This window comes from Lepeophtheirus salmonis, chromosome 10 (assembly GCF_016086655.4).
Source record: "Lepeophtheirus salmonis chromosome 10, UVic_Lsal_1.4, whole genome shotgun sequence".
Classification (NCBI taxonomy): Eukaryota; Metazoa; Arthropoda; class Copepoda; order Siphonostomatoida; family Caligidae; genus Lepeophtheirus; species Lepeophtheirus salmonis.
The window spans coordinates 15,912,337-15,938,666 of record NC_052140.2 but is presented as its reverse complement, the minus strand read 5'-3'; the positions used below and the strand labels follow the sequence as shown (position 1 = coordinate 15,938,666).

Below are 26,330 nucleotides of genomic sequence, written 5' to 3'. Positions count from 1 at the left end.
CAGTTTTTCTAGAGTTTATATTAAGTTAATCAAGAGACGCTCTTCTTTGATAGAAATAAAAATATGCACAGCCATGAAGGAACTGATTTTATAATACAGATAGATATGTAAATAGATTATAATTATAATACCATTAAAACCCTTTCAGTTTTCTCTTGAAAACTTGTCTTCTATGAGATTTAATAAAAAGTCTTTATTTTATAGTCAATAATATCGAACACCTAAGAATGAAAAATGAAATATAAGAAAGGAATATGACGACATCAGATATTCCGGTTAAGGCTTCCTTCCATCAAATATATTTATACTTGATCACAAATAACCCTTGGAACAGTATTCCGATTAATTAGTTATATTACATTTACATGGTTATACTATGGAGGTTGTGTGTCTATTGTCGATACAAATGTTTAGTAATTCATGCCTATGAGAATGACCACTCATTTTTAGAGGTGTGAAACCGCATTTATTTATTTCATTTCAATTAAATACTTCCATTATATGCCAACTTAATCATTTGTCATCGTTTATGCGCTGTATTTTTTAAAATATACGTTTTTAAATTATTCAATGATCCAAACTAAATATTACGAATGTATGTGTGGCAATTTTGAATATAATCAGTTACATATAATTGTGATATGAATTGATATATTATATTTATTTATATTAGATCTACAAACATACGTTAAGATTACACAGTTCGAGATTATGAATCATGATTATATATTAATAACCCATAATAAAAACTATTCCTGTTTAGCCAATATTGTAGTGTACATTTTTTTATAGACACGCACAACTTACACTTATCAACCTCATACATACATAAAATATAGCTTAAATATATATAATATTATCCTTAATTGTATATAGTTATATTAACGATCAAAATTAATTAGTGGAATAATAGAAAATATTATCAATAGCTGACTATTAATGTTAATAAAAAAATGTTTTTGAAAGGTTGCTGTGAGTAAATAATAAATGTCCAACATAATTTATGATTTCCTGCTCGAGCGATTTTTTTTTTTTACCCATTATGATTAATCATTCTTGCGCAAGGATTTCTTCATTAATTATCCTTTAAAAAAATTATATTTTCTCCTTAAAATATCAAACCCAAAACCCTTTAAAAATATTGTTTCACTTAAATGACTTTTTGTTAAACGTTATAATTATCCATCTAGCTCGACATCAATTCCTAGATCTCTAATTATCTTTTTTTTTAAATGCATGAACCTCAGCATAAATATGGGCGTTTATTGTTCAGCAGAAAATTTTATCAGTTTATTTAGGTATTAAGCAAAATGTATTTGATATGCCTCCGATTGGATCTTAATAATGCCCAATGAAATTCTTTCTTTCTTTTTCTTACACTCTCTCTGGGATTAATTGGTTTGTCTCTATTTTTCCCTTTTTATTATTATGCAGCTAGCAGCTTCTTACGATAATCATTTTTCTTTTCTTTTTCTAGCTTGTTTTTTTCTTCATCTAGTAGCTAGCTAAAGGCGACTTGAGTGTAAAGTTACATTTCACTTGACGTTGTCGTTCACAATCTACAACACACAGAGCTAAGCGGCCGCTCCGTGAGATCTTACTCTTTCCCTTTTTTCTGAATAGTTTTTTAAAGTAAAAACTCCTCTTCTTTTTCTCCCTTAAGTTTATTCGATCAAGTGCAGAGACATTTGGAGGTAAGATCCTTATTTAATGTTTAACTCCTTATTTCCACTCTTTTAGAGATGAGTTTGTGGATGGAATCCATTCGTATCTGTCGCATCATTACATCTCATAGATTGATGTGCGATGCCAAGGCTGTGAAAATATCGCAAGGAGTTGATCCACGTATATTTGTATCGTGTATGACCTCCAATATTCTCCATTGATCCCTTAATAATTAAGCGTAAGAAGCTGGGATTGATCCCAGCTTCAAATACTTTATTGTTACAATCCAAGGATAAGGTCACATATTATATATCTCATAGCTAATTAATTAATGAGATGTGGGAGAAGTTATTTCCTTTTCTTATATTTCAAAGTTTCTTAGTAAAGACTGTTGCACACTCCTGCGCTATGACAGTGTTCATTTTGTCTTGTCTCCGTCTATATTTCGATAAGAAAAGAAAATGGATATTTTATTAGTCAGATGAACCCTTCTAATAAATTGCTTGTTTCTTCTCTTAATCATCATGCAAAAAAACAAAAAAACAACAACATTGGTTGACAAATACATTTCGTCTAGTCATAGGTGATGAAATGAACGCTGTGTTATCGTGATAATTTAAACTTATTGTTAGTAGAGTTGAATACCCCAGAGTCTTTCATAGATATAATTGATAGATGACCTGTAGATCAAATGAGTACGATTTCATCATCTAGTTCATTTCCATCTTCTTTATTAAATATAAACTCCGTGTTATGTTACTATCTTAAATAACATGGAGTCTTACATTTCTTGATAAGACTTGTTGAATTGTAACTTTTTTATGTCAATATTATCGAATTATGTTTTTTCTGATATATTTATATATCAAATGATGATTAATTATTTAAAGGCCATATTTTTATTATTATTATTACAGATGTTTTCGTGGATGAACGGCGATGACACGCGTAAGAAACACGCTGACATTTACGAGAATGTCACGACCGGACTTCAAAATGTATATCGTCAAAAACTCCTTCCATTAGAGAAGGAGTACAGCTTCCATGATTTTCATTCTCCAGCCCTTGAAGATCCCGATTTCGACGCTAGACCCATGGTTATGCTTGTCGGTCAGTATTCGACTGGAAAGACAACGTTTATACGATATTTATTGGAAAAAGATTTCCCTGGCATTAGGATTGGGCCAGAGCCCACCACTGATCGGTAGGATTTCATCTTATGTTACATATATATTCAAGTTGTCGTTATTTTACAATCAGTAGTCAAATTATATACATATCTTATCTTTTAGAACTAAATTTCAATTGTCCCCCCCCCTCCTTCTTTATCTTGGCTGTATTTATACTATGTACTTTTTAAAGCAGTCTTATTGATTTATTGATTATATGAATGCATCCCAGGTTTTCCCTGATTAGTTGTTTTTATATCAAAACATACAATGAACAAGTTATTAATAATGAATCTCGTTTGCAGTACCTTTAAGTTCAATAATAATTTGTTAATACATATTTCTCCTCATCAATAATTTGAGTTGAAAGACAAAGAATGACAGGGGCATTTAGAAGTACATAATTTATAAATATTAAAAAAAAAAAAAATGCCAAGGTCTGAACTAATGCTTCAATATCATTAGTCATATAATTTAAAATATATACATATGTTATTACTACTTTAAACTTCAGGGATCTTGTCTCTTTGAAAGAGATTATGAGGAAACTTCCCCAACTGAAATGATGTATTTAGGTACTCCGTCATTTCAGGTATTGTAATTACAATAAAAGACTGATAAGGACTGACAAATTTTATTAGGACAGGACTGATTGGACTGTAGCTCTTTTTAGATCAATCCAAGACTAATCATTTCCCATCGTCTTGGGTTTGCTTTATATTGTTTTGAGGCTTATAAATATAATTTACTTTTTAAAAATCAAAAATTTTAACTTTATAATATTTTCAAAAAAATGAAGCCCCCCCCCCAAAAAAAAAAAAAACAACCTGCGAACGCCCCAGAAAATGGACAAATGGGGCGTGAAGTAAATCATTGATCATTTACCAATGGTGTTCTTACTTCTTCATCTGGAGGGTTGAAGAGTGTAAACTGCACTTGTTGTAGTTACCAGAAAAGATTGTTAAGGACTGGTCCTTGGACTCACAGTCCTTTTTGGTTTTTTTTAGACCGATCCAACACCAATCGCTCTACAACGGGAGAGATTATATTGCAAAACAATATTATTTGATTCCTTTACAAACGTTTTAACAAACAAATATAGATTTTGTGGAATTTGCATTAATATCATTAAAACATGTTGTTAAAATGTATTTTTTATTTAGCTCTTTTTCTTTCCTTCGAAGACTATGCTATATTTTATTAAGATTGAACTTGTCCTTTATAGCATTAGTTGACTCAAATTACATACTTATACTTTAGTAGTAGTAGATAAATAAGTTTGTCGTTCTTACTATACGTAGTATCATATTAAAAAAAATATATTAATCTTATTACGGCTCTTTTTATTCTTCTGTGATGTATAAAGAAGCTTATACATTTTGAAGTATGTATGTTGCTTCTTTTGAGTTTTTAAAATAAAACAAGTATATATTCATATATATCTATATCTATTAGGATGGTTTGTTTGTCATCTGGTGGACAGGAGATAATAACCACTGCAAAATTGCATTGTTATACAACGTCAAATGTTGGTCGCCTCAGATCTCGATCAAAGTTTGAAAGAGGGACAAAATTCTTTATTTAGTTTAATTAATCTTTATTAATAAAGGAAAGTTTGTTCGTCTGTAAGCCAAGGCCTCATTTTAGGGGTTTCACTTGACGTCATCATTGTTGATGTCGGCTATTTTGGGGGCCTAAACAGCCAAGTTTTATTATAATGAAAACCCTTTTTTCATTAATATGAAATAAAATATTGAACTATCAGGGGCGTCTGCAGGATAAAATAAATAAATATATTTTTTTTTTTTTTTTTTTTTTAGGGCTTGGTTTTTGGATTTTTTTTTGTGGAAAAATACAAAAATTAAATTTTTTAAAAATCCATAGCTATTCACAAAAAATTATAAAATCTATAGCTATTCACTAAACTTAAATGTTCGGGAAAAAAATAAAAATATTTTTTTCTCTCCATAATTTGTCCAAATGACGAAAAAAATTTCTAGTAAAAAGCAGAAATTCCTTTTTTTTTTTTGGGGGATGTTACAGCCCCTCCATCCTACCCCTGAGGATGCCCCTCACTATTAGATGTCAAAATGGGACCAACAAATAAAATACCTTAAACATAATTTGATCCCTCTATTGCCCAGTCTTATATATCTAACCCTAGAATGTACTAAATAACATCGTTATACAATCTTATTTGTATATTTGGATACAAATTAACTATTACAATGGAAAGAATAATATATTTTTCTCAAATTAAACACTAATTTTTAGTATCTAATCTATAAAATTAAAATTGTACAAATCTAGCCATTTTCAGTGCATATCACTTTGATTTAATTTAAAGTTTAAGATTGCATGAAGTAGTATTCAATGCTAGTATTAAGTCTTTTTTTATTCATAAAACCATTTGATTGCGTTTTATCCATATTATTTGAAATTTATTTGTAAAAATATCAATTTTCAGCCCCCAAAATGTCGTCTCCTTTAATTACAGAGTGTTTTTCAAAAATAAAATTTCAAATTAGATTTTTTTTCGAAAATACTTTCTTAAAAATCCACAACTATTCACAAAAAAATGATTTAAAAAAATTGTTTGGATATTTTTATCCCAGTTACTTTATTTTTTATAATTTTTATCTTTTTATTTTATAACTTTTGATGCACTGAACTTATTATAAGGGTTAATTATATAATAAAAGTAACTTGCTTTTTTGTGTGTGTGGGGGGGGCTACAGCACTCCACCCTACCCGCTGCGGACGGCCACGAACACTTAATTACTCCGAGCAATGTCGCGGCGTTCTTCTGCTAGTATTAAAATGAAGCATTGTTTTTTTGAATAAAACAATTTCGAATGGGATTTTTCTAACTTATAAAAAAGATTAATAAAGTGATTGTTAAAGTTACTCCAAGGAGTAGCAAAAAGGAGGTATAATATAAGAGAATTTTGAACATTTATTTTGATCCTTTCTATCTAAAAATGTAAAAAGAAGAGAGAAAAAAAAAAAAAATGCGCTTTATACGCGGATCATCAACTTTTCCTTAGATTCTTCTACATAGAATAATTTAAAAAAAAATACTTATTGAATATTTTTTATAGGTTAGAAAAATGCCTATTGAAATAACGAATAATGTTGTATTTTAATATTAATTGACTAAATAAAGAATATTTGCCCTCTGGGACACAAACGTAGAACTAAAAAAATGACTACTACTTTTCCATACTAACCGTATTACAAACCGCCCTAATTGGTATATTTATCTCTTACACAATATGACTTTTTAAGTATACAATTCGATTTAAAACCAGTTTGTAAGGGAAGACAACGTGGAATTGAACACATAAGAGCAACAATGATTGGTAATGAAGACAAAATTATTATTATTTTATATGATCCATCCATCATTAATGATGACGAAACGAATGAATGTACTCCTCCGAATTTTTATCAAATTCTACACTCTCATATGAAATATGAATCGTCATTTTCCCAAGATAAACTTTGCATACAAAATAATGAAAGAATCACTTTTGATAATCTTTTACTTGACAAGCCAGTCCTACTCTCCATTACGCCTCAAAGATATTATTTGAGGGGATTTGTATATGGGAATGTATGGGGCCAAATAATATCTTTTGTCCATAGCTTTTCAAAGCTGTAAAAAGATAACTTTTTACCTTTCTTGATACCTTTCTTTCTCTCCATTCGGATAATTTGATCAAGGATAAGAAGACTTCCTAGTGGACCCTTGTGTAGATGAAGTGTTTTGTCAGTCTTAAGTTATTCCTTAGACTGTAGGTAAAGTACTTAAAAAAAGAAGAATTAAAGTTGATTGAAGTAATCAAATACCAAACTTTAAAAGTTTTAGAACTGATATACAGGACTGTCTAGTCTGCAGTCCTAAATAAGGACCAATACATATACCACTATGTAGAAGAATCTTTTTGCTCCGTCCTCTGTTTCGGTGATTATGTATATCTTTCAAATCATTATTTCCTAGAGATAAATACCCTTCTTTTGACACGTGACCTCCATTATATCATTTTTAGTGTTAGATCTCTTTTACCATTCAACGGTCCTAAGAACAGATTAGTCGGTACTAGTTATATGCATATTTTCTTAACTCTTAGCTAGATTTGAAGAATATAAAAACGAAGAAAAAAATAATGGTTGCTAGAAGGAATAATAATAAGTTCCAGCTTCACAGCTCCTACTTTAAAATTCAGGTATCTTTCTCTTTGAAAGATGTTATGAGGAAACTACAACGTCCGCAGAATTTGGGCTGGAGCGGCTATAACCCTCCCCAAATCAAGGGTTTTTCTGTATTTATCACCCAAAAGCTACCCCTTTGTAGTTTCTAATCGTTTTTTTTTTCTTAAAAAAGGTCATTCAGTCAAGTTCAGGCCGACAAATTTTAACTTAAAAATGTTTTCAAGAAAAGAAAAAAAAAAATGAAGCACTCCCTGGGAAATAAAATCCTGCGGACGCCTCTGAAAGTGGGAAAAAGGGGCGTGTGAAGTAAATCAATGATTATTTGCCAATGAAGTTCTTACGTCTTCATCTGGAGGCCTGAATAGTGTAAACTGCACCTTACCAAAAGGCCTACAGATGTAACTATGAAATGATATCCTTTTCCATTACCTGTAATTAGTGGTGTTTCTATCCTTATTTAAGACAGAAGACTGCAGTCCGGTCCAGTTCAGTCCTACATTTTAGTCCTAAAATTAATAAAAGTTCGGTGTTTGTTGATGTCCAGTGGAATGGCTAGTCCTTTGTGGGGGGAGGGGGTGAGACTCCTTGACTTTACTGAAGCACGCCCCTCCCTAAAAAAAAACTAACTAACACATTTTAGCCTATCGTAAATATATTTATAATTCTGTTTCTGTTGTTATCACACATTGAATCCAAAATGGTCGAACAGATCAGTCTGAAATTTAGCAAGTTTTCGAATAAAATAATCAAGAAGACTCCTATGATATTTTTTTTTGGTCTCCGAGGTCATTAAAAGGCTATTTTTGACTTAAATAAAACCTCATTTTCCTTCTCTCTTCTTCTCTTTCTATATCGCTCTATCTGTCTCTTTTCTTCTACCTTCATTCTTTGTTTCTATTCCACTTAATTCACCACTGTAACACGGGCATCCTCTGCTAATATATATAAAAGTAAACCTATGTATGTATATACGTAATTATATAACGGTATTGATTATTTTAAGGCTAAGTCCCCCCCAAATGATGAAAGCTAGCAAACCCCCTGATGACGTCACTCAACTTTTTTTAAAATCAGCTAAAGGTCTGACAGTCCGAAGGTCTGACGGTATTAAGGACCTGTACCCGAGACTGATAGGGCCGGTCCTAAGACTGGAATGTACCAAATAAAAAGGACAATTTCAAAATTGTCACCCGATATAACATATTTAAAGTGTGAATGATCATTTTCCTTAGATAAACTTAGCATCAAAAATGTTTCGAAGAAGCTATTTTCATCCTCCTTAAAACATATTTATATAAATTTTATTCATAATACAGAAAAATCGTTTAATAATAGCATTGACTCATTCAGCAGCAGAGGACTCTATAAATGAATTACTATTTATTAGAGATGTGTCACGAGAAAAACTCTTATGAAGTAAACAAAAATTCGGTTCATGTGTCTAAAATTCGAGTATTTACTCGTAACACGTCAAAAACAATGTTCCTCCTATGTTTCTTTTTTTGAGAATATTAAAATATCTAAATCCTCAAAACATATTTCTTTTTATTCGGATTCTAAAATGTTTAGCGTTCACAAGAGGAAAAAATCTGCTGAGTCCGGGCCGCTTAGGGATGTGAATCTTATTTATTACTAATTAGAGAAGGGAAAAACCATTTTTCAATGACAGATTTTTAATAAACCTATAGAAAATATGATTTTTGACTGACGAGGGACGTTCGCAGGCAGTGGGATGGATTGGCTGTAGCCCTCCCCAAATTAAGGAATTCTTGCTTTTTATTAATTTTTTTTGTCTGTATGAAAAAATTTTACGCAACATTTGTAGTAATTTTTTTTTGAAAGATTTCTTTTCTTAAAATAACGGTTAAGCTGGCAAATTATACAGCAAATCAAAAAATATAATTTCTTTTTAAACTTGTCTGACTTTTTGAACTTTTTTTGCAAAAAAATTAATTTCTTTGTGAACAGCTGATGATTTTTTGATTTTTTTTTGTGAATAACATAGCTGTGGGTTTTTTTTTTTTCCAAAAATATTAATTTTTGGTTAATAGATGTTTTTTTTTTTTTTTCGAAAAATTAAATATTTATAATATAATTTTTGAAATATTTTTACAAAAAATTATATATTTATAAGTTATTTTTGATATATATATATATTTATAAGTTATTTTTGATATATATATATTTATCAGTTATTTTTGATTTTGCGAATAGCTATGGATTTTTGATTTTTTTTTATATCTTATTTCTTTAAATTCCAATATATATTTTTATATATAAACCTGCGGAAACCCCTAGTTAGCGTGCAAAAAGGGTTCGGTAGTATCAGGGGGTGTCCCTGAAGGTAGAACTGGAGGGTCTTTCTTAGTTCCCCTAAATCAATGAACTCTTGTCTTTATCACCACAAAATTATCAGTTAGGCAAAAATTGTAAGTTTCATACTATTATTCCTGAAAGTGACGAGTATAGTTTGTAATTCCTCGAGTAGTTTTTATTTATTTATAAACTCTCAAGCAGTAAAATTAAGCTCGTGGCACATCACTACTATTTATGATGATAAGAGTTCATTATTTCTTAGAGAAAAAAAACATCTGATTTGGCGTTTCTGACTTGTGTATAAATATAAGACTCTATTTAGCACATGCCTTCTATGAACAATACTATGTACTCCTCTTCTTCTTCCATGAATGACGCTTATCCCTTCAAGAAATATGTTATATGTACGTACATATGTGCTGTGTCAACACAAAAACAATCTTGAACAAAAATTAAAAAAGGGTATGTCCCAATTATTGTTTTATTTGCTCATCATATAAAATGTACGTCTCATCATTATTTCATTGACTTATTTATGTCAATTATGTACTTCATAATATCTAGTGATGAAGATCGTCTGTATTTTGGGCATCAACCCCCCCCGTGACAATTTGAATATTTTTGGGGGAAGGTAAATTAGCTGTCATGACGTTTCATTAGATCAGATTCAAGCAGTTGTAAGGGAGAACCTTTAGCTTTTTAGCTTACGTACAATTGAATGTGATCGACAAATTTCAATTGGCGCACTCCAAGCAGTTGGACGTCTATAGGACCACCGTAAGCAAGTCTGTAACGTTGGGGAGGAAGAATTGCTCTTTTTTGACATTTTTGGCCCTCTACAAACCTGATGCCAACCCCTCCGACTACACCTTTTGTGTGCATATCGAAGCCTGCAGTGTCTGTCAATCATTATTGGGGGCAGGCTCTCTTTCGATCTCCGGTGATTACAGGCCTGATATATGAAGTACAAATATACATTGGGTTTTAGCATTTTCTTGATTTTTGTTCCAGAATATTTTTATGTTGATGCACCACAAGTTCTATTATTAACTTTTGATTCATTTGAGAAAAGTCGTTGTTATCGCTGGCCTTTTTATTTGGTAAATTGATGCACAAATTTGTTTTCTTCTTATTCTTTCTTTCTTCAATTAAAGGAAATGAGGTCATTTCGATTGTACATAGTGTGTAATTATTTAGGCTATTTATATGTACATATAGCTTCTTGCTTAAGGTCAGGTCACTCCTTAAATGAATAGATCTATATTATATTATTCTACATTTACATAGAGTAATAATAATGTCTATCTAATCAATTCATTTTTTTCTTTTATCAGAGTCAACAGACAAATGAAGGTAGATATTATGTAACAAATAATATATGAGTATGGTTTTTTGCTCTCCTCTCTCTCTCTTTCTATTTGGAAAAGGTTGCTCAATGCGTTTGAATGAATACAACAACATTTGCAATGCTAACAAATGATTGCATTAAAGTCACACACGAGGAATATTGTTCTTTAGAATTCAAATAAATCATGAATAACCTTGTAATATGTTAGGAAAAAAGTAATCTCGTTTTTTTCACCTTACTTGAATGCTTTATAAGAACTGTTCAAATCATCCGATTTATTTTATATATGCTCTGTTTCCTTCGATAACTTGTTGCCAACGAGAATCCAACTTCATAGTGCCCTTTTTGTTTATGCTCTTTTCCCTATTGGCAAAAAACTCGGGACAACCAACTTTCACAAGCCTCTATTGAAGCCAAATTTGTACCCCCAAGCGCGTTGTTCATAGACAGGAATAGGCGGTAGTCACTTGGTGCTAGGTCTGGACTGTAGGATGGATGCATAATAACTTCCCATCCAAGCTCCTGGAGCTTCATCAAAGATGTGTGCGCCCTGTTATTGTCTTGATAATGTCTTGTTATCTCCTATTCGACAATGCTGGCCGCTTCTGTTAAATCGCCAGCTTTTAACGGTCGAAGTGAATTGAGTGAAAAAAATCACTCGAACCACTGTTGCGCAAAAGAAACTGAAATAGTGGAGTATACATCGCAAATTTTCTTGGTCTCTTTCTACGTGTTTTTCCCTTTCAGTTAGTAAAAGTGTAAAATATGGCGAATTTGGTCCTTTGAGATCTCCATACTCGACGCACGATAATTCACGACTGAGCCGGCCAAGCGCAATACTGAATCAAATTTTTTTGTAGTATACACTCACCTTTACAACGTCTTATCGTATGATTCAATGTCACCAATAATGAGCAAGATATACTTAGTTAAAAAAAGGGTAGGAAATACGAAACTACTTTTTCTCCAACATAATATTTATATGGATTGTAAATATCGAGTATAAAAATCAAATTCATGTGTTTTTTTTAGTTTCCTTTGTAAGACTGGGTGCGTTCTTTATTTAACAGCCGACACGATCAATTAATCGTATGGATTTTCTCTTAGACTATTAATCCGATTTTAATAAAAACCATTGTCAAATGAAAGATGAATTATAAAAATATATTACTTATCAATAATAATTAAAAAAAAAAACCTTAAAAAAAACCCAATGCGATTATGATTTAGAAAATTGTCGGCGATTTTTAAGTAATACTCGAATCTAGCACTAATTATATAATTCTTGAATATATTATAAAGCCTATATTTTGTTTTATCTGTTGTGATTTTTAAGACATTTAAATATTGGTGTGTCAGGGCTGATTTAGAACTGAAGATTGCATTCCGGTCCAAGTCAGTCTCGGTCCGGTCCAGTTCGTTCCAGAATACAAGTTCATTACTTGCACTTAAATCAGTTCTAGTACTGACAGTCCGAAGGACCGGTCTGCAGGACTAATTTAACCAGTACTTGACCGGGCCGAATATATAGTGGCTGACACAACACTACATTTAAGAGGAACTATTCATAAAAATGATGAATAACAATGTGCATGCAAGATGATTATAATTAATTCATCAACATGTGGTGGGGGAGGAGGATTAAAAAAACAAATATCTTGTACAAAAATTAAGAAATGGAGAAACGTCCAGTTAATTTTTATGTATACCAAATTAACAGGGGTGTCCACAAGGGGTGGGCTAGAGGGATGTATCCCCCTCCACTAAAATTAAGGAATTTTTGATTTTTACTAGAAAATTAAATATATGAAATTTAATTCAATTCTACAAAAAAAAATTAATTTTCTATGAATAGCTATGGATTTTTGAAATTTGTCTCCTAAAAATTTAATATTTATAACTTACTTTTTGAAATTTTTTGTGAACAGTTGGGGATTTTGAATTTTTTTTTTCACAAAAATTAATATTTGCATTTTAATGGAAAAAAAATTTCTATTTTTTATGAACAGCTCTGGATTTTTGAATTTTTTTCCGCAAAATTAAATTTTTGTACGAATAGCTGTTGATTATTAAATTTTTTTTCAAAAAATTTAAATTTTTGGAGAACTGCTGTAGAATTTTAGTTTTTTTTCCCGAAAAAAAAAATAATTTTCTGTTAATAGCTATGGATTTTCGATTTTTTTTTCCAAAATATTTAATTTTTTGTGAATAACTGTAGATTTTTTTATTTTTTTCCCAAAAAATTCCTAAAACCAAGCCCTGTCAAAATATGATCCTGCGGACGCTCCTATTTATGATTCATATATACGTATGCCCCAATATGCCTTGTATTCAAATTTCCGGAATGAGTTGATATATTCAAGAAGAATATAAACTATAGTTTAGAACAACAATTCTTAACCTTTTCATCACTGTAGAGCTTCTTTTTTGATGGGCTGGATTTAATTATACTCGTGTCTTTGGTTCTTAATTTAAGACTTTACTTTTTCTTGAGAAATTTTTATGACTTTTTTTTTTTTAGGAAAATACATTTCTTGTAAACCTTTTTTTACAAAATACATTTTTTGATGACCTTCATAAAATTAAAGAGCTCGGGTTAGGAATAATTGGGAAGGTTTTAGTATTCATTTCATGAGTGATACTTAATTAGATTCCGTATGACCATTCAAATAAAATATCTCAATTTTTATATTAAATTGTAACGAAGAATTTTTGCAGTTTTAATGTGCAATTTAAAATAACATTTCAAAAATGAGTTTTATTCTTGAAATATTGTCGTGGTCTTATCTCTAATTGATAACAATACAGAGCGTTTTTGGGAAACTGCTTTTCTTTAAGTTAAATTTGACATTTTCAGCTATCAATTGAGATACTTATAAACTTTCTAAATATTTTCGTCTTAAAGCTATGAGTCTCAAATAAAAAGCAGCTATTGTCGACTTTAAACAAAGATAACTCGAGTTAAATGCATGATAAATTCATTTTTAAAATGGTTTTATATTTTTTTAACATAGACTTTGAAGTATATTCACATAATGTATCGTTATCTTCAATACCAAGGGCTTAATAAAGCTTTGAACTTTTAAAATAGCTAGAAAATAACAGAACATTTATTAAGGCCATGAGGCTAACAGACAAATGCCATATTAGGATCAAACTCTTCTAAGTTAGGGATATGCTGTTCTTGTACTTTTTTGCTATTGAAGACTGTATTTCATTGGTGAAGAATACAAATGTGTCCATTTTGAGAAAAATCATTCTACCTTGCTTTTATGTTGACAGGGGAGACATGAACTGAGTATTCGGAAGTTTTGGAAAGTTATTAAAATAAAAATGTAAGAGGTTTAGTAGGCATTTTTTGTAAACATCCGGTTTGATCCTTTTTGGTGCAATATATTTTTAAAAGTGAGGTCAGCTGTTTAGGTCAGATTAAATACAGTAGAAAATGGTAGATAAAAGAAAGAAAATTGCCGTTTTAGTCCGTGCCGGACACACAAACATCATGAATATTCTCTCAGTCAGCAATCAGACGGTCTAGAAGATTAGGAAACGGGTTTCTCTTCAGGGATCCCGCTTTGACGTGGTTTATCGAGGGTTTTATATCTATTATTTTGTTTGTTAATAACAGGATCAACAGAGAAGATTTTTTCATCACTGAAGAAATAACCCTGTTTCCATTATGTGTAAGATCATTCAGGAGGAGTTTAGAGTGGCAGAGACGAGTTTTTTTATTTATTGCTTTTTTCTTATCCAACTCAGTCATTTTCTTCTTAAATTGGCTTCAAAGGCCTCTCAGTCCACTTGTGGAGTTAGTTTGGTTGGTAAACCTGCTTGAGGTTTGTTTTCAATGTTATCTCCAGCTTCAAGTAGTTTCTTGACCCCCAAGACCATCTGGTTTCTGACTGAGAGCATGCTTATGATGTTGGTGGCCTAGTACTAAAACGGCAACCTCCTTATTTTTGGCTTTTTAATTTTTTTTCTAAAGATCATCTTAACAGCTGATCTCACTTCTGAAACTATCGTACCAAAAAGTTTGAACCGGATGTTTACAAAAAAAAAAAAGAAAAAAAATCCTACGTAAGCTCTTAAATTTTCATTTTAATGTAATTCCAAGACTTTTTGAACATCCGGTATTATATTTTGTCCACTGTTGGCATTTTAAATCATTCCTGTCTAAGTATTGATAGGTAATGTTGTTTCAAATATTACCGGATATTATATTATAATAATTCTTTTACTTAATTCAATTGATTCACTTTTACGACAAAATATATAATGAATTGAATATACTTTTATTTTTGGCTTTTTTTCTGTATTTAATGTTCAAGATACTCTTCATCATTTGTGGTAGGTTAACCAAAAAAAAAAAAAACTATTTTGAACAAAAATCAATTAAAAGACAAATGTCAAATTATTTTTTTTACTTCATAAGTTGTACATATATTCATTACCAAAATTTGTCTGGATGGATGGATCTTAAGATTCCTTGAACATAACTTTTGCTCTAACAAATAACAATGTAGTCATATTAATTAAACTTGCAGGCGTTTAGGTCAACTCATAATTTATATAACTGCATTTTGTATAGCAAGAGTATAGTAACAAAAAGTCTAGGTCGACACGGATATAATAGTGACCAAAAAAACCGGATTTATTGGCTTTTTTTTCTTCAATTGATGTAATGGATAAAACAGTTTTAGATTAACTTTTTCAAATTATTTACTGACACTAGAAGTTTTTGTACTTCATTGTTAAGAGATTGCCCTAACTTGCTGCTTGAAGAACAGCTGAATCAATTCCTTTAATGACTGGCATTAGTATTCACGACTAGCTTTTTGAAATAAACAAATATCCTATGTATTTTCCTTGTGGCTGTTTTCATTCAATCTCATAAGTTGACTCCTGTATGATAATAAGCAGCTGAGTCGACGTATTATGAACTCAAGAATAGGATTTGGATTTTTATATCAATTTATATAAATCAAGGACCTCCCTTTAGAGTTCCAATCATTGATAAGATTATCAAGTCAATGTATACAATAATTTCAATACTATTCTTGAATTAAATAATAATGAGCAGTTTTCAAGAAGAAAAGTCAACAGAAGCTCATATGTTTTTCAAATGTTTAGTTTCCCTTTTGACAATCGAGGCATAGAGTGGGTAAAAAAACTAGTCGTGGTTGTGTCGGTCCTTATATATTCAGTCCAGTCTTAAGACCAGTTCTACTGGTCCTTAACTGTGGATCTCTGGAATTTTTCCTAAAAATGTATATGGTTGTTTATATTGTAAAAAATGATATATGATATTTATATTTAAAGCATTTGCTCTTGCAAAAAATATTCCTGTTTTTATTAATATGCAATACGAAGATATATTATCTTTACTTAGTTATATAATTTTTTCTATTACATAACGGAATAACTAAAAAGTAATCACACCCTCAATGACGTCCCGAGGGATCGATTCCACCGTCTGAAAGGACCAACAAGGATGACTGGATCGCTCTTCTCGGTCTTAAATAAGCATCTTATATATGAGCTACAGCATTGTCCTATTTACACAAAAATTTCCTTTGTGTTTAGTTGTCATCTGTCGATGTTTCTGCTTCTTTTTGGATAATCAGTGTTCTCACTTTATGAACCGATTTCTGTTTGGCCTCTGAGAGACTAATTTTTTCCCTTTCTATATCAACTTTCATTCATTTTTTTCAAAAAAAAAATTCTGAAGTACAAGATAAGTTCTAGAAAAAATACTGTATACATATAAGAGACGAAGTTATCAAAATCAATCCAAAGTATCTCTAATTCAACTTCATATAACGTCATTGTACTTGCAAAAATATATCGTAAAATCGGTCTAGAATGATTTTTTTGGGACCGAACCAGACCGAATTTTTCCTATGGATCGATTTAGACCGAACTTTTACTTTGGATCGATCTAGACCGAATTTTGTATGAGACCGGTCCAGGATTTCCTGACCGAAACCCAATACTATTATCTACCCACTGATTTGGGGTTTTTTTCTGTTTCTTTTTGTATGATAGGTTGTGTGATGCTATAAAAGTAATTGTGTTCATAAGAAACTTGTAATTCAGTCTGGTTTTTTTGACGTCACAAAGGAGGCAAGTTCAGTGTTACTGCCCATTGTTAAGTGTACACTCATATTATTACAAGAATCATTTCTTCTTCTAGAAATACTAGGCAAATTTGTACTGTTGCAACCTGTACAAATCCATCAGATGCCCACTATTTTGTATATTTATTTGAAAATTTATGTTCTGACCTATTTTTCATTAAAAACAACCTGTAATTTTTTTTTTTACATAATACTAGTACCATAATCGTTGAGGGTAAAAATTTACACTAATACAAATAGTATTGTTGTCTGATGAGAAAATAAAATACTAAATTAGTTTTATCAAATTTCCTTTTAAATTGTCTCCTCTGCGACGTCATCAAAATAGCCAGTAAACAAAAGGAAATGAATCTGTTATCGACACACCTTCTATATTGTCTCCTTGGTAACGATGTGATGACAACATATGCCTATGGAAACAGATGATTAGTGATGTAAATGTATCATTTTATAGCAATACATTGATCCCCCCTGCATTACTTGTTTAACACAAAATTACACTGTGTATTTTGTTGTCAGATGTAGATTTGTTAGCTTCTTTTCTCCTAATCAGTATTCTGAACGTTGATTGGTTGATTAAAATTAGCTCTTGTTAAGTTATACACCAATACAAACAATTATTGAATAATAATTCCATTTTAAGTTGGGAAGAATGGTCAACTACACTAAGGTTAATAGAAATACAAGGTTAAACCATCATGTAATCGGGCTTGCTAGAATTTTCAATCTGATGTAGCGTACCGACTGGTTGCTGAGACAAGCGGATTTTGACGAAACACGCAACCACTTATAGTTTATGACAGCACTATTGCTAGAATATTAAATTTAATGTATCGTATCGACTGCTGCGAAGGAAAAGCAGATTTTGACGAAACACCCAACCATTCATCCACTATGACGTCAATATTAAAAGTGTGGTGGAAGTCAAACATCAATCGTACGCCACGCGTTATGGGCTACCCTTGTACTTCTATTAACCATGAACTACACTAGATACGTCATGGCCATTTCATAATTTATTCTTTTTGATACTATACTATACTATACTGATACTCCGTTTCCAAAAGGACAGGAATACAATTTCTAGTTCATACCTTGTCGTGTATATGTATATTGACCATCTTACTATTTAGATGAAGAAAATTTTGCTATTATATAGAAATACAAATGTACTGCTACACTTTTAATATAATATTACTGAGTAACATTATAGTACAGTATTGATTAAAATACTATGTTGGATTTTAATATTATGAAGTATATAAAAGTAATTCATTTAAAACTTGTGGATAAATAATGTCAACATGATAGTTTGGAAAAACTTTATAGATGAATAGCAGAAAATAGCTAACTACCAGATGATTTTGGGTCTTTTTCGGTTTCTTTTTTAGTGAAAGGTTGCGTGATATAATAAATGTAACTACATGTTACCAACTGATTTGGGCCTATTTTCTGTTTCATCTCGGAGAAAAAGCTGCATGATGTAATAAAAGTAACGACGTTTGATGCCTCACACAACTAAAATTATGTGCTAAACAATTAACTCTGACAACCAAATTATAGTAACCCTTTTGCTCGGGTCCAATGCTGTCACAATTAAATGACTCCTTTGAGTCCTTAAGCCACTAAAATATATTGATGTATTTGGAGGATCTCGCTCTGTCATGATCCTTTTTCAAATATATCAGTCATTTTCTCATTCACTTCCCTCTAAATTTTCTACTTTTGTTATTCATACATTAAAACAATTATTTCGACTCATTTTCAGTGTTTTATATAATTCTAAAATGAATATATATATATAAGCTGTTGTTAGTATCTTGATTGATAAGATTATTATATTGTTAGCTCGATTAAATTTCATAGAAGTAGGGTATGTAGGTCAAAGATGACATAGTATTATTGCACGACTCTTATGACTTGTACAAGCAGAGTCATTCACTAACGACTAGGGATGTGTCGAGCGTGAACATTCAAAATGAACGACTTTTTTAATAGAGTAGAACTAATTATTCGTCCAAAATACAGGGACTCGTACTTTGCACGAATCTACCACATTCATGGTATAAATGTGAGCTTATCTTGCAGATTCACTTTTAACTACAACATCCGATCCCATAACAGAATGGAAAATGTGCTTTACTATCTTTAAAACTCTATTTAAAATAATGATCTTAGATAATTTACAAAACGATTATTTTTATGAACATCTGAAAAATGTATGTAGGTTGATGTATTTTTAGTTGTCTAGCTGTTAATATTTACGAAATTTGATAATTAGATTTAAAACCTTTATCCGATTTTATATTTTACATATTTAAATTTCAAAATATTCAAAAAATAAGGGTTTTTACTTTCTTGAATTATAGGGTAGGCTTAGTACAGTTCTACTAAGTTAGTTCCTGACTTATCAACAAATAACGATTGTTCTTTTTTGTGAACGAGAGTTAAAATAATCGTGTAAATGAAAGACCTAGTCACTAACACTAACATCACCACGACGACCCTGTCCTCCTACCCACTCACCCACCCAATGTGGGTTAAATGAAGTGATTCATTCGCAAATGCCTATCATTTAACATCAATATGTAATGGCAGTATAATTATCTTTTAAAGGTTCATAGCTGTTATGCACGGAGACCAGGATGGAGTCATCCCCGGTAACGCCCTTGTTGTGGATCCTAAAAAACAATTTCGTCCTCTAACCAAATTTGGAAATGCGTTTTTGAATCGATTCCAGTGTTCGACAACAGATTCTCCGGTTCTTAAGGGCATATCCATCGTAGATACTCCTGGCATTCTTAGTGGTGAAAAGCAAAGAACGGATAGAGGCTATGATTTTATTGGTGTGCTGGAATGGTTCGCTGAGAGAGTCGATAGGATATTATTACTCTTTGATGCTCATAAATTGGATATTTCTGATGAATTCAAAAGATCCATTGAGGCCCTAAGGGGTCATGATGATAAAATCAGGTAATTATTATCTTTATTTGCAAATTTTGAGGAACAGTTTTTTTTTTTGTATGAATAGTAAATTAACGCCTCATTACACGTATTGAATAATGTGTTATTAGTAGATAATAATTTTATCACATTATATATTGCCCGTAGAATTGTTCTTAACAAGGCTGACATGGTGGATCATCAACAATTGATGAGGGTATACGGTGCCTTAATGTGGTCTTTAGGTAAGGTTTTGGGCACTCCGGAAGTAGCTCGCGTTTATATTGGATCCTTTTGGGATGAACCTCTGCGTTATGATATGAATCGACGTTTATTTGAAGCTGAAGAACAGGATTTATTCTCTGACCTTCAATCACTGCCTAGAAATGCTGCTCTTAGAAAATTAAATGATCTCATCAAGCGAGCACGTTTGGCAAAAGTAATTAGTGATGAAACTCATCTACGTAACATTTGAATGTTCTAAATATTCTTTTTTTTTTCCTTTTAGGTTCATGCCTATATAATATCTGGACTAAGGAAGGATATGCCTTCCATGTTTGGGAAAGACTCCAAAAAGAAAGAACTTATTAAAAACCTAGACTCTTTATTTGCGCAAATTCAAAGAGAGTATCAAATATCTCCAGGAGATTTCCCTGATCTTCAAAAGATGCAAAAGACTCTTGCACATCAAGACTTTACTAAATTCAGGCCACTTGATAAAAAGTTATTAGATAGGGTATGTGTCAATATAATATGTTTAATTTTACCTCCTGTTGTATGTCAACACAAAAACAATATCGAACGAAAGTTAAGTTAAGGATAAATGTTAAATATTACGGGCTAATATTCCACAGACATATTTCAGTCTATTATTGAAATTGTAATCAAATTTCTGTTGTGATTTGAAATACCCGGAAATCCTAAAGTTAGTTTAAAAACTTTATTTGATTTTTGACACTTAATTTGGCTCCGGCATGGTCTATTAAATACAATCAATTAATTTCAAAACTGTGACGATGAATTTTCGCTACCTAAGTGCAAATTCCGGTGCCAGGAGGTCCCCGAATTTGATTTGACACCTAGAATTAAATACTTTAGGTTATTATTTATTATACAAGCTTGCAATCAAAAATGTTAATGAATAAATATTGGTTAAGTTCCAATTATTTAAATTTTACAGTATTGAAATGAAAGCTTTAAAAATCTAGTAAATACCCTATTAAGATTAAATTTTATAATTATTTTACAAGTTTCTTGTCTGGCATACACTAGGTCGATTTTTGGTGAAGCATCTGGCAAAGTAGAACTATGTCTAATTGTCGTTGAGTCTTTAGGTCAACTTTTGGTGGAATATTGAGCAAAGGGAACGCAGAACTAAGAAATAATGCTCTACAAAATCAAGAAAAAATGATAGACAATAGGGAAGTGTTCATAGGACAATAAGGCATAGTGCTACTTTGCCCCTTGCTCCACCATTATTTTAAATAATTTATGATTAATAAAATAATACAAAAAAAAAAAAAAAAAAAGACGAGGAATTGTAAAAAGTTGACTTTTAACCATTTTACTAGTTTTAGTACTAAAAAAGTATCCTTATATTTTTTTTGCTCACCAAAAAACTGCGATAAGGAGGGACCCCTGTAGTTGATTAATAAAAATGGACAATTATAATTCGTGGAATAAGACAAATGTACACATTTTAAGAAAAATCATTCCATCTTGGTTTTAAAGGTTGTCGGGATTCATTTGAATACATATGTAATTAAAAAATATATATTATATATCTCTCTGAGAGAAGAGCATTTAATTTCATATACTATTAATAAAATAATAAATGAGGTTATAAAAATACACATTCACTGCTGGAGCAGGCTGGCTGAAACAAAATATGTATGACCTTGTTCAAATTAAATATTTTGTCTTTGCTCAAAAATGAATTCGCTTCTCTATTTATGTATACTGTATACACGCTTTGTGAAAAGTTGTATACATTTATGTGTATGTATTGCAAAGGAACAGATGATGCAAAAAAAAAAAAAAAAAAAAATTACAATCACATAATTGTCCTGTCAACACTAAAACAAGCTGGGATGATTTTCCCCCAAATGTAGCCTGGATGTCATTTGTATTCTGCATCTAATTATCCTTCATCCCTATTGATAAATTTGTTTGATAAATCATTCAAGAGTGGCGCAAACGGCACTTATAGATCGTAAAAATACCATTGGGCCCCTAAAAGTTTCTGAACCACACCAAAAATTTTAACATATCTTACATATATATTTTTATAAGTGTATTTTTAACGTTATCACACATAGAATCCAAAATGGTAGAAAAAATCAGTCTGAAATTTATGAAGTAGACGTATAAAGTAACCAAACATGTTCTTATGATATTTTTTTGTGCATCCAAGGTCATTAAGAGCCTGTTTTTGACTTAAATAAAACCTCATTTCCCTTCTCCCTTTCTATCTCTCTTCTCATCCTACATCCTTCTCTCTGTCTCTTTTTTTCTACCTTCATTCTTTGTTTCTATTCACCCCTGCAACGCGGGCATCTGCTGCTAATATATATAACTTGGGCTGAAAAGTCTCAGGCTTAACAAAGAAAACACGTCTTATTTTTTCATGTTCCTTTAATTGGTCAGATGGAGTTGCACTGATTAACTATTAATAAGCATGATAGTTTTACTTTTACTCCATCTGACCTAGGAATCTTCTTTGAAGTCCATATACATAAGTTATTTTTCCTTCTCTAGGAACGACTGAGGCGCAAATTAACACACATTGAGTTTAAGAGAAATATTTCTCACGATTATGCTCTCCATTGAGCTACATCGTTCACTTATTTTTTTGTTCACTTTATGGAGCAGAGTTCCCGGAACACGTTTCAAGCCATTGCTTAGATTGAATACTATTTTTTCCCCATGAAGAAGCAGTGTAAAATTAAAACACGGATCTATATTTTGGAAATAACTCACAAACTAAAGAGCATACTGTCATGAAATTTTGACAGTTGTCTTTTGAAGGTTGGTCACGGCGTAGCCTCGCTGTCACAAAAGTACGGTATGAATTTTGTTGCCAGCTGTCGATTCCCTCGTCTCACTTGATACGCGCGTCCTGGCTATTTCATAATTTATTATTTTTGAAAAATAAACTAAGTAATAAGTTATGTTATACTTAAGCTCCGTCTACAAAAGGACAGGATTACCTTGTTGATCCCTCGTCGTTGTTAAGTGTACATATGCCATTTTATTATTTCTATGAATAAATTTTGGCTATCATACGGAAATGTATAGCTACGGTTTTAATACAATATTACAATACAGTATGAAATAAAATACAATTTTTATATTTTAATATTAGGAAATATGTTTGTAATTAATTTAAAAAATTGGGAATATATAATACGACAATGATAGTCGGGGATTACTTATAATATACATTTTGTGTAATAATATAAAGTTTGTGTAATTGACATATTTGGCTAACTACCAAATGATTGGGGCCTTTCTTTGAAAAAAAATTTGCGTGATAAAATAAAGGTTTATTTTATTTTTTATGGTGCTTCATGTGGTACTTTTTGAAAATGAGGCAATTAAAATAAAATAACGCCATCTATGCGTGGAGTCCGGGAGTTTTCTAGGCCCACTCAAACGCCCATTCAAAGTTGGGCCTAATGCGTTGGATCAGTGTTATTCAGAAAGCCGTAATTCCTCTCATAGTGGCTTGAGTTTAACAAAAATTACGTTATGAACCCATTTATGAAATAAAATAATAAATTGGAAAATTGTTGACACACCTCATAAAAAGTAGAGCGTTTTCATTTAACGTCAGCATTGTTAATATCGAGTATATTGGATGTCAACAGCCAACATCTTACAAGAATAAAACCCTCTCTTTCCATTAATATATGCAGGAAAATAGTGAACTATTGCTTTGTATATGGGTCTAAAAATGGGACCTACAAATAAAAGGAGTTAAACTTACTGTCTATCAAAAATGTATCCCTCTAATGCCTATCTTTATTCTATATCATACCCTAATATGTATTAAAAATGGTGTTGAAAATACGTTAACAATTAAAATGGAAGGTATAAGATATTTTTCTCTAATTATCCTACTTTTCTTGTCCCTAATCTATCGAAAAAACATAATTAATTGTACAAATTTAGCCATTTTATGATGGGATTTTTAGTTCATATTACTTTGATTTAATTCAAATATCAGTGCTTATCATTGACATCAAGTAGTATTCAGTTCAAGTGTAAGTGTTTTTTATATTTGATGTAGTTTAATTAGGATTCATTGAAAAATTGTTCATTTTACTTATGTAGTAAAAATATCAGCTATATCAGCTCAATTATGATGCAATTTATTATGTCAGTGGAAACACTCTATAGTATTTAATTGATATTTATTTCATACATATTTCGTCCTTATTTGTTTTAGGTGGATCGAATGTTGGCTGAAGACATTGCCAAATTGATGACAGTAATTCCTCTTGAGGAAAAGAACGCAAGAGCCGAAGGCAGGGATCGTATTATTGGTGGAGCCTTCGACGGCGTTCTTGATAAAGCCACACCGTTTATGTACAAGGGTGGAGAGGGAATCAATGCTGGTGTGGGAGAAAATGACTGGATTATCGAGAAGGATAGATACAAATACGATGAAATATTTGAAAAATTAGATCCTGTCGATGGAAAAATCACTGGATCAGGTACATAAATAGTGACACTAAGTGTTTTGTATCTCGGTTCCGAAATTAGACCGGTCAGAGACTCTTATAGTTACTGGTAGAATTATGTCAACCCTAAAAAAATGACTTAGAAAATACAATATTCCTCGATAGGTCTAAAAAAATCAGCTAAGACCGAACCGGAATAAACATTTGATCTCGGACCGAGTCTCAAGACTAATATATACATATTATTGTTGGGTTTCGGTGGGGGAATCCTATGTTGTTATAATTTTAACATATTCGGTCTTATAATTTCAAATTTTGCTCCAGGGTTTCAAAGTGCAGTCCTTATCGAACCAAGTCTCAACATTAATACTATCATTATAATTTATTCTAAGACCGTATTTATATTTATTTCTCTGTTTACAGCTGCCAAGCAAGAAATGGTTCGATCCAAACTCCCTAATAATGTTTTGGGTAAAATATGGAAGCTCTCTGATGTGGATCGAGACGGAATGTTAGATGTTGAAGAATTTGCTCTTGCCATGCATCTTATGAATGTTAAACTTGATGGGCACGACCTTCCTATTGAATTGCCGACTCATTTAATTCCGCCCTCTAAAAGAGGATTTTAAATAACAAAGTCTTAGCCCAATTTTCTCTTATAGTCTTTTTTTTTTTTTTTTTTGCTCTACAAAACTTATTATTAAATAGTTCAGAGATATGTTTGTATATCTTGCAGCACCAATGGTGCTGGATCCATTCGATTTCTTTCCAAAATTTCCTTTCGTACTACTACTTACTTAGTTGATATTTTTTTGTTTTATAATTAATTATTCATTCCTATTTATGATAAAACACGCATTTTTTTTTACATTGAAATGCTTTCCTCTTGTGAGTTTTTAAATGTCTTTAGATGATGATTGAATTCATAAAAGAGAGGGAGAGAGTGTCTTAAAATTTCAGCTCATAGATGAGCAAAGAATCTATTTTAATCTATTAAAGCTTAATATGATAGTCGCGTTTGTAATGAAAAAAAAAAAAATCAATCAATCAATCACTCCCTGCTAAAACATGCTACTTAATATTTTTTTTTTAAAACATAGTATATTCAAAATATATTATGAATTTTTTATAACTTGTTAGATGTATTTAAATGACTATTCAAATGATTATTATTACTTTTTTTTACAAGAAAGTTTAGTTATTTATTCCGTAATAATATGTAGTTTTATAAATACTCTTGAAAGAAAAACAGTTTTTTTAATCAAATTTAAAGGTGGATAAATAATAATAAATAGATGGAAGAAGTTGTGCCTTACCTTACCATATTCAATTATACAGACTATTTAGATGACGAAGGCCTTAAAGCAGTGATTTCCAACCCTTTCATCACTGAGCAGCACAAGTTTTTTTTTTGAAGGAGCATCATGACAATTTCTTGAGAATTTTTGATTACTTAATTTTTTTACAAAAAAAAAAAAAAAAAGAGAGATGTCTTGACAACTTCGCGGAGCCCCGGTTGGGAATCACTGCCTTAAAGAATAAGAGGTGTAGCACAATCATCAAAGCCAGCATAATATCATTTGTCATCTATCATTACGCAATTTCCGTTCATATTGAATAACAATCTATGGTTATTTTTTTCTCTCCATATGTTTTGTTGTATTGTATAGAATATGAGGACAGAAATAATTGCTTTAAAGCTGCAACGAAGCACACATAATAATAATAATAATGATTATTTATTCATTTCCAACCTTTGGAAGAGAGGAAGGAAGGCTTGCGGATTTTATTTCTTTAAAAAATCGTCATTATGATCCACCCGAACAAACAAACTATAAAAAATAATATATAT

At 31.1% G+C, this 26,330-nt stretch overlaps 1 protein-coding gene across 1 annotated transcript; it reads left to right on the top strand.

Annotated features, from left to right (window-relative positions):
* Nucleotides 1-1,475: 1,475 nt before the first annotated feature.
* Past1 (putative achaete scute target 1) lies at nt 1,476-25,770 on the top strand. Its single transcript, XM_040720165.2, has 7 exons — nt 1,476-1,694; nt 2,583-2,869; nt 19,467-19,823; nt 19,962-20,232; nt 20,302-20,529; nt 24,244-24,511; nt 24,902-25,770. Exons 2-7 carry the CDS (start codon nt 2,583-2,585, stop codon nt 25,105-25,107), a joined length of 1,617 nt encoding a protein of 538 aa, XP_040576099.1. The 5' UTR covers nt 1,476-1,694; the 3' UTR covers nt 25,108-25,770.
* Nucleotides 25,771-26,330: the final 560 nt, after the last annotated feature.

Bases quoted from the DNA above. Each gene is read 5' to 3' on its own strand.
- Past1 (XM_040720165.2), top strand. From the start codon at position 2,583: ATGTTTTCGTGGATGAACGGCGATGACACGCGTAAGAAACACGCTGAC. The intron at 20,233-20,301 runs GTAATTAGTGAT...TTTTCCTTTTAG, and splicing joins AGCGAGCACGTTTGGCAAAA to GTTCATGCCTATATAATATC. The intron at 24,512-24,901 runs GTACATAAATAG...CTCTGTTTACAG, and splicing joins TGGAAAAATCACTGGATCAG to CTGCCAAGCAAGAAATGGTT.